The sequence below is a fragment of the Pleurodeles waltl genome, chromosome 3_1, assembly GCF_031143425.1.
Source record: "Pleurodeles waltl isolate 20211129_DDA chromosome 3_1, aPleWal1.hap1.20221129, whole genome shotgun sequence".
NCBI classification, from domain to species: domain Eukaryota; kingdom Metazoa; phylum Chordata; class Amphibia; order Caudata; family Salamandridae; genus Pleurodeles; species Pleurodeles waltl.
Genome location: NC_090440.1, coordinates 467,861,383 through 467,874,169, shown reverse-complemented (window position 1 = coordinate 467,874,169; position 12,787 = coordinate 467,861,383). Strand labels below are relative to the sequence as shown.

The following is a 12,787-nucleotide window of genomic DNA, read 5'->3' as shown; positions in this document are numbered from 1 at the left end:
TAAGGAAGCAATAACTTGCACCATCACTGACACAACACAGATTATGAAACACATGAATTTCCAGCTCATGGTTGACGCCAAAAACACCTTCAAAGACACCCTCACATACAGACCACCAGGGCCACGAACCAGCCTTATAGATGCCATTACTGACTTCATCACCACACTCAAAGCTGCACACTACATCTTCCTGGGAGATCTCAACTCCAACCTGGATGACTCCACCTACACCACCGTCCTGGAAAGACTAGACAATGTTGGCCTCAAACAGATGATCACCGACCCCACACACAATGCAAGACACACACTGGACCCCATCTTCATGTCTAACAACAGAATTAGATACAGCCACACATCAGAACTCACATGGACAGATCACCCCATTGTACACTTCACCCTCACTGGCCGACTGCACATCATCTCCAACCAACACAACGCTCCATATGGCAGCTTGATCAGGGTAACTCAGCAGCAGTGGACTGATGCCTTCAACATCTACATAACCCCACTGGCAGACATAGGCAGATCCCACCACATCAACATAATCTCCTACACCGATGATGCACAGCCCATCCTCTCTCTCTCTCAGTGGGCCCCACGTCAGCTAAGACCAACTTCCACAACTGCATGACAAATGTCCCAACTTGGATGAGTGGCAATTGTTAAAGCTCAACACAGACAAAACGTAAGTCCTTACCTTTGGCAGGCACTCCGCCCTCTGGAATGACTCCTGGTGACCAGCACTGCGGTCTGTCCATGAAACGACAGATCAACACCATCACCTCAGCTTGCTTCCACACAATCTGCATGCTTAGCGAGAACTTCAGATGGCTCCCCATCAGCACTAGGAAAACAGTGACACAGGCCCTTATCACCAGCCAGCTTGATCACGGCAGCACTCTATATACCAACTCCACCTCCAAACTCATGCAAAGAATCCGGACAACCCAAACTTGGCAGCCATACTGATCCTCAACCTGCCAAAGAGAACACACATCACCCAGCACCTACGAGATCTCCACTGACTCCCTGTCCATAAAAGATGCCAGTTCAGGTTCCTCACACACGCCTACAAAGCCCTCCCCAACCAAGGACCAGCCTACCTGAACCACCACCTGACTTTCCACCTACCGACCAGAAACCTCTATTCTGCACACCTTGCACACCTTGCCCTCGCTCAGACACCACACATCTGACACAGCTGCTTCAGAGGACACTCCTTCACTCACCTCGCTGCCAAAACCTGGAACGCCCTCCCCGCCTCCTCTGCACTGCACCCTCGCTGAACCACTTCAGGGAAGAACTCAAAACCCAGCTCTTCAACTGATACCTGCAGTACAGCGCTTGGATACTACCCGGTGTGATTAGCTGCACTAGGTAACTATGACTAACGTATGGAAACTAGGCCCTACCTCTAACCACCTATATGCATATATCTGTGTGTGTGTGTATATATATATATATATATATATATGTGTGTGTGTGTGTGTGTGTATGTGTGTATATATATATATATATATATATATATATATATATATATATATATATATACATACACACACACACACACGCGGATATAGATATGGATTTTATTTTTCAAATATGCAAATGTATATGCACTCACATACACATGTAAACAGGTACATGCCTACACAATGGCTAACCCTATTGGAATGCACCCATGCATATGTATACAATAGTTACATATCAGTGCATGCATACATTTTGTAGTGCATATATATATATTTATATATATATATATATATATATATATATAGCTTTATTTTAATAGTGACATAAATGCCTTAATATCTTATTCAACTCTTACTTTATGAGAGACTAAAAAAATATTCACAATATAAGAGAAACATGAACTCCGCTTTGAAAGCTTAATTGACTTCCATTGTGAAAATAATGGTCGACTTAATGGTGAAGTCTGGTATTTGAGGGTGACTGTAGAAAATCAAGCACACATGGTCTGCGTTAGAAAAATCAATACACCAGCACCCATAGAATGCGTTCCTATTTGCTACTTTTGCTAATTCATAAACATTGACAGTAGTATGCCTTGAAAATTCTGCCATTCACAGGTTTTCAGACAGACCACTGACAATTTCCAATGACAAGTTTTCAATGTTGCCATTTCCCCATTGCGCACTGTACACACAGTTCATGTGCCGCCTGCGGAAAGTCAACCCTACTTTACAATTTTAGATGTTTCCTCCCCAGGAAGAAACCCCGTTGCCTGCTCCTCTCTGAAGTTTGAAGTGTTTCGTTACCATTCCTACCCTGGAAGTGGATTTATTCCAGCCCCTTGTTAGACAAAATCTCTATGAATGCCCATAAACTCACAGGTTTGCTGATGTTCTCAGATTGTTAAGGTAGATTCCTTCTGATCCACCCACTCTATGCACCTTGTGTAGCGTTTGCTACTGCGTAATTGTGCGCAGTCATTGTACGCAGTAACACAGTTATAAACGCATTTATGTGTGCTTGGTGTCCTTACGTGGATGCCTAATTGTTGTGAGTGTAATGATATTTGGCGGTAAACATGCTCTGTAAAAGAAAAGAGCTTTGTGAATCAAGTTCAGTATATTGTGTTGCTCTTTGAGTGTACTGTTACAAGTATAATCGTGAAATGTTGATTTAAAGTTCTGACATGTTATAAATTTATTTTCAGCAATTGAGGATTCCTTAGTCTGTTTTTAACATCTCAAGCACTCATCTGATTAACACATTGGTAGTGGATTTATACGTTATCTGTCTTTGAGTAAGCATAAGGTGATGTCAACATGTATATACTAACGCCAGTTCCCTGTTATTGTTTCATGTGAGTGGATTCCTGTGCTCGTTATTTGCATATTTTTTAACTATGCTTGATGATTAATTGGAGATTTCATACTTAGTACCTAAGCCTCATGCCCAAATTTTTCTTAATACCATCTGAGCTGTCATGGAAGCACCTGCGTTGCAGTTTTTCTCAAAAGATCCAGGGACTCGTTTCCAGATAGTGCTTTGGTAATCTGCTTCTTTCAAAAATTGGTTAACAGTTTTAGAAAACTGCTTGACTAATTTTTATGGGATAACGTTTGGTATTGTCATGCTTTTGCTGCATCTTTCGTCTGAAAATAATTTGGTTTTACACATTCTTTTTTGCCGAGAAAAACAAGTTGATATTGTTGGTCTTATCTAAAAAAAAAAATAAAAAAAATTCATCAGACGTTTTCTACAGTGTTTAATTTTCAAACTTTCATATTTACATTTCAATAATCTTATTTCAGCCTGAAGAGGAGCAGTCAACATGTGATATCACAAGCTCCAGCTCTTCTGCAGATGACACAATATCTCTGGAAAGGACCTCATCCCGTGGGAGTGACATTTCGCTTCCGTGTAAATTTAACCTGAAAAAGCATAAGAATAGACACAGTCTGGACAGCAGCTGTAGTAGCACAGCAGCCATAGCTGCTGAGGGGCAGGAGAATGAAGATGCTGAACCTGCAGAGGTTGAAGGAGAAGAGAAGGACAGTATTACTGAGGCGCCTGTGCAAGTCTCTCTGTCAAGGAATTCTGTACGTTCACTTTCCCCCTTCCGACGGCACAGCTGGGGACCGGGTAAAAACACAGGAACGGACACAGAAATCAATCAGAGAAGGTAAGTTTCATTCAGTTAACACCATTACTTGATTTCCAAAAAGTGACACATAGTCAAATAAAAAGGTGTATTCTGAAAATAAGAGCAATATGTTTTACCTTGTGGGATCAGAACTGTTGCTGAAATATGGCTCGGGTTTGTAAGATAATTGAATTCCAGAAGTAATTGTATTGACCTTGTTCCACGTGTATTAACCGAAGTCAGTACATGTAGGAAATTTATGACAGCATTTTGCCTTGCAACTATTGCATTGGACCTGATAGTATTGCAATGCGTAGAAAAGAGGTTGATGATTCTCAATAGCGGTCTCATTATTATTTTAGTTAAAGGACAGCATCATGGTGCATTTTCTTGTACTTTGGGTATGTCCCAACTGACACACAAAAGGTGATGGGAAGAATTCTTGCATCAAGCCTAACCATTGGCAATCGCTCGGAGTAGAGTGCCAACCCATCGTTCTTCTGCCCACCTTGCCACCTCAGTGCGGACCCAGCCATATGAAAATCATTGTTGACCCTGCTGTAGTTGGAACAGTCCACTACGACCTACCAGCCCAAGTACTTCCTGAACCAGAACACAAGCAATCCATATCTGTTTTCTCCCTGATTGGCGCTCATCAGTTGGGTGTAGGTTGGTTCCATTGAAACAGTGAGAACGGGACCCATGTCATGGCATACATACCCTTAGCTCTTTGGGTGGTACATCAAATACACAAAAGATATTCAGTGGTGGACATAAGAACAATTGGTTGGAATACTACAGCGAGCGATTGGCAGTGTTTGACTTTTTGCAAACTTTGCTCCCATCACCTTTTGTGTGCTTATACCTCACATTACACAACCTTTCTTGTTCCCGCTTAAATCTGAAGAGTGTTTTTGATAAATTTTGGCATTGGCAAGTTCGCTGTACTCTTCCCTTTCCTTTTTGGAGCTCTGGAGAATTGTCCATGTGACACTTTTCAGTACTCATTTCATTAGAAGTATGTGAGTGGAAGGGGCACGGATCAGAGAATGCAGGCAGCTGAATGCCTTCATGATCTCCAGCAGCTCTCAGGAAGAATGAGGCTGAAGGAGACCCACCACAGTGTTAATCAGAAACATATCTCCTCCATCATTAATGATGTGTTGATTTTGAGATAAATCCACGTTCAAGGATCTGCCCGCTGTTATTCCATCAACTCCATCACGAACATGAAGATTTCCTGAATTTTTCAGAGGGACAGAAACGTGCCTGTTTCTTAACTACTACGCAGATATTCATACTCTGAAGAACAGACGGATATGGCATTACATATAGGTTACATTACCCACTCCATAAATGAAAGCCCTGTGAGGCACCTGCAAACATTCAGAAATAAACAGTAAATAAAAACAAGCATTTGCAATGCAACAGGTCTCGCATTTCGCCGACTTGGAGCTATTAGCGCTGTAAACTCCTAAGCGGGCTTTTCTTGCCACATTAAATGGAAGAAAAAAAAACGAGTGCGATTGCGCTGAGTAAAACACAGCGCAATCGTGCTGCTAAATAAAGAGGAAAAAGTAGTCCAGAAAACATGGAGCCTCATATGTTTCCAGTAGTTGGTCAGTGCGCTTGAGGAGGGCTGAACACCAGAAAAGGCATGATGTATGCATTCCTTTCACAAATGAAAGCAAGCAGATTTTAAAAGGTAATCCCACAAACCAGAGTAAGGGACTGACGTTACATGGGTGTGGTTAGAAGCCCAAAGAGAGATTACATCAGGGGACGGAGCGCTTTGCGCTCGCCACTAAAAATGATGCAAAGCATTGAGGCCCGTGAATGACACAGCATAAGCTCAGTTTCTGTTGTGAGCGGGGAAAAATTATGCTACATACTGTTTACAAATCGTGCTTCACATTATTCTGTACTTATTTGGCAATCTACAGGTTCTGTTTTATATATATATTTATTTATACCACTTACTACGTGAGCTTTAGTGGTATGCAGCATCGGTTCTAATTTAACCTGTTGACTTCTGTGGACCCTTCACTTAATCATTGCTGGAATTCGGGGACACCCACTGAATTATTATTTGAATTTGTAGACCCCAAGTGGAGTCATTTTTGGATCCGTGGACCCAGCCTAATCAATTTCGGACAGTTTTGAAAACTGGAAAACAATGCCCAAAAATATGGAAACAAGCATTCATACAAAATACACAAATCATGAAACATTTGGCTTAATTCCTAAATATACAGCAATCCAAATTTTAATATCAATGGAGAGGTCGGAGCATTTCTATTTGGTGTACTTGGACTGCTCCCACGGACCAGTCTGAAGATACCGATTTAATTTTTAGACTTCAATTCAAATTCCTTTACATTTACAGAACGTTTTAAAATGTTAAGTTTTATATTTTGCTTCCTTATATACACTTTATTAATATATTATTATTTAATTTCCTTAGCAGTAACAGACCCCCTGAGTAGGTATTGCGAACCCTGAGGGGTCTCTGGACCACAGGCTAAGAACCACTGGTCTACAGTATAGATGGGGAATGCATCTGTTGCACTCTCTTGAGAGTGCTTTCTAAATGAAAGATTTTAATTTATTCAAAATTTAATTACGTGTGCTAATTAATTTCGTACCACCGCCTGTAATTCCACATAATGTTCACATTTTACGCTCTTACAGCACAGAGGAATGTTAAATACACTGTTGTACGTAGGCATAATTTGTGTCTGTTAAAAAGTGATTCGACAAAATTAAATTAACAGGTCTCTCGTGTTTGTTCAGGTGACATTTGTTCAAATGTGATCAGTGTTGAACTAGGCCCAAGCTTTGTTCTGTCAATTGAGTAAAGTTTGACCGTTTTTATCAATATAGCAGTGCCAAATGACCTAGCAAAGTGCGTAATTCTCGAACCCCTGATCTTATTGACCATTTAGTGTAATTATCTTAGTTCATTCCTCATGTACACTTGTGTTTGCTGGTAGACTGCATATATGTCCGGCGAAGAGCTTGGCATAATGTTCTTAGTTCACCTGATAAATTGAAATACAGCTTTATATGTGGTCTTTTGTAACTGTTCATACTTAGCTGGTTTTAAAAATTACACAAGCTGTTAAATATTGTATTGTAAGTAATATTTGTAACGAAACCTGTCATTTTTACTCTTGTCATTGAATGCCCGAAAATCAGAAAAGCAGGCCCCTACAGTCCAAACTAAGTTCATTCATTGAATGGTTGGCTTCATTCTTGCACTTTTTCAATTTGAGAACCCTTTTCCATCCCTGTGGAAGAAATGGAATTCTGTACTATAGCCGTTTCCAAACGAGTGCGCGGAGAGGGTAATTAAGGCGTAACCCAGCAAACTTACACTACTGTGTGAAACTTCTCTCTAGGAGCCTTGATTATTTTTTTGGCATTGCATCGTCACTAGAGATTTGATTTGTGGCAGGTTTAGTGATAAACCCATTCTGATTTTCATTTAAATTTGTTAGTCACGGTTTTGCTGTTCTCCGTGTAAATGCAGTGTTGTAAGGCAAACGTAGTTAGGAGTGCAAGAAATGCTTACAATGTGACTTGGGAAAATATGATATCTCTGCATTACTCTCGCCGGTCTATTATCTGTGCATGCCTGTCGTGGAAGAAAAATACATTTCGAAAGATTAGCCAAGCCTTTTTAGTTTCGATTTCCACAGATACTTTTTCTGTTACAGTGGACTTTATTTTGTATCACCGTTGTTATGTTACATGGTCGAAACAGCCCCAGGTAAGGACTTGAAACTTTGTGAAAGTCATGTTTTTCAGTGGCTGACACCGGTAGGGCCTGTTGTCCCACGTGAGGCTTTGGCATCTGGTAAACTCCTGATTTCTTCGTGCTCCAACCCCAGTGTGCTCCTTGAAGAATTATCTGTCCTGCTTAGATTTTTCCTTTTGGGTAATTCACACATATGTATTTTTGCTCCAAGACCTTCCTTTGGGTCATAGGAACACAGTAATGCAATAGTACCGGATTACGGACAGTTACTTCCACCTACTACCTTTTAAAAAAGATGGCACTTTCTGCATCGTTCTCAAGGTCGCTACTTTTGTGTCCTTGTGACTCAGATTCTAATTCCTATCAGCAAATATCAGTCGATGAAAGACTGTTACCCATTTTAGCTCGCACTGCCGTACATCAGGCTGGCCATTTTAAAGAATTCTGGGGCTGAATGCCATGGGATTCTCTGTAGGTCTCTGCAGCAATTCTTTGTATGAGGCAAGTACAATTTCAGCATTTCACCCACTGGAATTCAAAGCATGATCTCTAGTTCAGGTGAGTTGTCATTTAAAACAATCCCCTTAGGTTCGATTTTGTGTTCCCTCAAGGTGAACGTTTTGAAAAGTGTCCCATGATAGGCAGTGGAATCTCATTCATAATAACCACGTCATGGTTTGATTGTAGAGCAGCAGTATTCTTTCAAGACCCATAGCTTGGTATTAAAGAAGGATCCGAAGTTAAATTAACAATAAGAACATCAGAATGCTGAAGGCAATCGTTCTTGCCCTTTGTCCTTTCCCCTGCTTGAAGATGAGATGGGCAGGATTATACAAACACTATAAACGTTCTGCCTTAAAAGCATTGAATCACCTACCTTCTTTGACTTCCTCAGCTTGCTGACAGTGGCCTTCTGGGGGTGGAACTAGAGTTGCAATGTATTATTTATTGCTACATGCGGTACGGGAGACAGATTAATAGGCGCCAATCCTAACGGTGTGCAGTGGAAGTCAAAATGTACGGTTTATCTGCATATCTGCCTCTTTGATTTAGAGTCGAACACTGATGTGTTTCACAAGTAAGTATACCACTTCGCTGGACATGCACTCCTTCTGGACTACTTAAATTCATTTTTGGTAGTTTCCTTTCCAACAGTCCTCAAATTAATTAAGATGTTTATTCATAGATGGTTCAGTGGGCTGATAGTTTGTCTGGGCACACCTGATCTAGAACTTATACCACTACCTAGCAGTAAGATCACATATCTGACAAAAGAGCCCACATAGCACTTCGTTCAGGTGCAGGAATTAATTTGACACCAGGTAACACTTTTCCTACCTCGGAGTTTGATTGCTGAAGAACTTAATTCAATGAGTATGAACATGTCCTCAATAGTGATGATGCGTTTGTGGCATACAATAGAAATGCACCTGAGAGAAAAGGAGTCAAGGATTCATGGTTCCATTTTCCATTGGAGTGTGTCCTGTGTCACTTAGTTCTAAAACAAATTTTGCAACAATTCATGCAGATTACCCCAGAGTAAAAACAGCTTTGCCAAGATATGGCTTCTTTACTGTGAACTGATTACTTGCATTCTGAAAACTCTTTTTCATGATGAAAGTTTTAGCGCACTTTGCCCAAGTAACTTTGTGAAATGGTTTCTTGGATTCCTTGCCTGTCCAACACTAAACCCATACACCCAAAGTCCAGCATTTGGTAGCTTATTTTATAAATTGATAATGAAGAAGAGATGGGCGCAGAATATAAACCTGGCATTCCTTGACTGTAGATCAACTCTAGCTCATCATCACTGGCTTTGTTGTGGCCATCTGACTCTATTTGAAATAGATATATGGAGCGCTTGGAAAAATTCTCTATGAAAATGTGCATGTAGGCCACAAGTATAATTAGTTGCAGTGAGCACTGATGCATCTATAGAATTTATTTATTAATGTGTAGTGTCCATACAAACAGCAAACCTGAATAACTTTTAGCTATCAAATAGTTTCCAAAGTTGATTTTGAAGGTTTAGCAAAATGTATTGCAAAGAAGATAGCTGCTACACTTGCTTTCTGTGCTTTATCTGAAGGTCATAGTTTCAGTATGATATGGTAGTGTATTTCTGTATGTCATTCAAGTACTGTTCTAATTATAATCTAAAATCCTATTTGAAAAGTGGATGTTGTGCAAGAAAGTGCCCATGCAGCATCAGGGACTTTTAGTTACAACCATGCCACAGGTTTGCATGTTAACATTTTTCCTTAGATGGAAACCGTTACGGCAAAATTGCAGCAGCAGTACACTTTAGGTAGTTAAGTAGTGTGAGAAATTAAGTTGTTGGATGAAAGGGGTGAAACCATACTCAAGCAACAGCCACAATCCTTGTATGGGTAAACCACAAAAAGACACTATATTAACCTGTGCTTAGCCCTTCTGGAAGCTTCGCATGAAACCAGTTAGGCTTAACTTAGAGGCAATGTGTAAAGTATTTATGCAGCACTTAATAAAGTGAAAACACAAGAAAGATTCCACACCAAAATGCCACAAAATTCATTAGGAGAACGGGAGATATACAATTTAAAAACTGTAAGGATATAGCACCTAAAAGCACAAAGCACCACTTAAGGTTATCTGGTAATGCAAGACCGGGTGGAAGTCACAAGTTCAGACCAATTGCAATGGGGTGCTGGACGGATGTAGGTACCAGGTTAGTCCTGCTGAATGAGGTACCTTCTAAAGTACAGTGCAAAGAGTTCTGTAACCTGTACCCTGGTTACAAGCAGAGTCGACTATGGCAACGGCCTCTTCATGGGTACCACCCAGACGAACCTCAAGAAATTACAGCACATCCAAAACACCTCCGCCAGACTCATCCTGGACATTCTCTGCAGCGAACATAGCTCAAGTCATCTAAGAGACCTCCACTGGCTTCCTATTGAGAAGAGAATTAACTTCAGGCTCCTCATCCACACTTACAAGGCCCTCCGTGACCTAGGACCTGCCTACCTCAACGACTGCATCACCTTCTACTCCCCCACCAGACCTATTCAGACCTATCAACAAGCACTATCCACCATCCCATTCATACATAAGACCACTGCTGGTGGGAAGCAAAGAGATGGAACAACCTGCCCCTGCACCTCAGGCAGTCACCATCACTATCCCAATTCAGGAAGGACCTTAAAACCTGGCTCTTTTACTGAAGCTCAGAGGACAAACCCCCTTAGCACCTTGAGACGCTTATGGGTGAGTAGTTGTGCTTTACAAACTCTGATTGATTGACCGTTCAAGGGGGGGCGGGGGAGGACACAGGGAGAGCATCATTGTCACTGTAGCGAGAAGATCCTGCTGGGCAGCTGTTGATACTGTAGTGCAAAGTTCAGATCTTGCATTGTTGTAGCACAAAATGCCTGGTTCACCAGAGCTTTGCGTTGCCAGTCACTGGCAGCAAGATGTTGACGCGAAGGGCTCTGTCTAACAAGTAGGCTAAAAAAGTATGTTGTCAGTTGGTTAAGAACGTTTCAGGATGAGATTTTTAAAATACGTTTCCCTTTTTAGTTCAACAACCATTGTTCGTTTTCTGGTTTGGGGGAAAGACTATTGTTTATAAATCGTCAAAAGTAGTGCCTTTCAAAAAATGTGGCTGGCAAAATGATGTCTTGCTTTTGTAACGAGCTGATGTTAACTGTTCAATCTGCTTTTTTCATACATTCTGTTGTCTTCATCGTCTTTAATGTAAATGTTTATCCTTTTTGAAAAGCACGGAGAATGCCGTTAAAATGCCTGTTGCTGTCTAAAAATAATGTTGCTTTTACCTTAACTTGGCAAGCGTTTTCAGTGTCCATTCATTACAAGAACTCCTTCTCCAAAAATCATTCAGCTGTCATTTTTCATTGAATGTTTAATTTGCTTGTTTGAGTCTCTGACCAATGTTCATGATTCATTTTCAGTTCAATGCGATTTCTGGGGGATGTTATAAGAAAGTCTCCAATTCATAGGAGAAGGTACTTCGTTCACAGTAACAGACTAACCATTTTGCATTTCACAGTACACTAACATCTCTTGCTTCATAGTCACTAAGCTGTGGTTTGATTACACCTTGAAATATTTTTAAACACAGTAACATCTGTCTTCGAATGCTTTAATTTCCGTTAGAAATACTTGTAGTATTTGACTCAACCTGTACATGTTTGTCATGTGATTAATGACTATGTATATTGCTGATACCTTGTGAAGCGTTTGGCACTGCTAAAGCTGTGTATTCATAGCATGAGGATTTATCTAGATTTCTGTCGACCTGTCCCTCTGAGTGACCCAGAGCCATATGTATTAGGAGTGACCAAGTAATAAATTGTAGTGCACAGGACCTCCTCGTTCATGGTTCCCCTTATGCATTTTGGACTGACTCATTTCTGAGTCCCGTTATGCATTTTGATTGGATGTACATAGGTCCTTCTTTCCTTTACCTTTGTCTAGCTCTTTTGAGTGGCTCACACCAGAGAGCTTTGTTCCATTTTTCGTACAGCCACGTTAATCAAAAACGTTTCAGTGCTGATAAAAGTGAGAACTCCTGTTAGTTTCATTGCAGTTACTTGGCTTAGCTGCTTTGGGTGTTCTTTTGATATATTTCCTTCCCTTAAAACTGTTTTTCTGAGAACAGCCATTTCTTAACCTGGCAGCTCTTGTTTAAACTGATTAGTTAAAAATGGCATGGTGAAAGATTACAAGTTTTATACTTTCCCGTCACCGAAGGCCAGAACATTTGCTCTACCTGGACTAACAAGGTAACTTATGTTCGATGGCATCTGTCGCTGTAGATACGCATGTTTTGCATGTTTTGCATAGCTCGCCATCTGGTGTTGGGTCGGAGTGTTACAAGTTGTTTTTCTTCGAAGAAGTCTTTCGAGTCACGGGACCGAGTGACTCCTCCTTTTGTCTCCATTGCGCATGGGCGTCGACTCCATCTTCGATTGTTTTTTTTCCGCCATCGGGTTCGGACGTGTTCCTGTCGCTCCGAGTTTCGGAACGGAAAAACAGCTAAATTTTGGAAGATTTTCGTCGGTATTGTTGCGTTCGGGATCGGCGTAGTTAGAATCAACACCGCATCGAAGAGCTCCGGAGCCCTTCGGGGTAGTTTTCGATCCCCCGTCGGGGCCTGCTCGGCCCGACCGCGTGTAGAAGAACGCCGATGGAACGGACCCCGTTCTGTTTCTGTCCCAAATGCCACAACAAATACCCCTATACAGACCAACACTTGGTCTGTAACCTGTGCCTGTCACCTGAGCACAGTGAAGACACTTGCGAGGCCTGTCGTGCGTTCCGGTCCCGAAAAACACTCCGAGACCGTCGAGCCAGAAGACTTCAAATGGCGTCCACGCCGACAGCCCACCGAGAGTTCGAGATACAAGAAGAGG

At 41.3% G+C, this 12,787-nt stretch overlaps 1 protein-coding gene across 7 annotated transcripts in view; it reads left to right on the top strand.

Annotated features, from left to right (window-relative positions):
• The window catches only part of AKAP13 (A-kinase anchoring protein 13), a 1,053,268-nt gene that overhangs the window by 600,142 nt on the left and 440,339 nt on the right, over positions 1-12,787 (top strand). For 6 of the 7 annotated variants that reach the window (XM_069222739.1, XM_069222736.1, XM_069222735.1 and 3 more), the window contains 2 exons: positions 3,282-3,652; positions 11,324-11,377. In XM_069222739.1, the coding sequence (XP_069078840.1) occupies positions 3,282-3,652; positions 11,324-11,377 (425 nt within the window). The remainder of the gene's footprint in view (positions 1-3,281; positions 3,653-11,323; positions 11,378-12,787) is intronic. The other variant, XM_069222738.1, reaches the window with a different exon arrangement.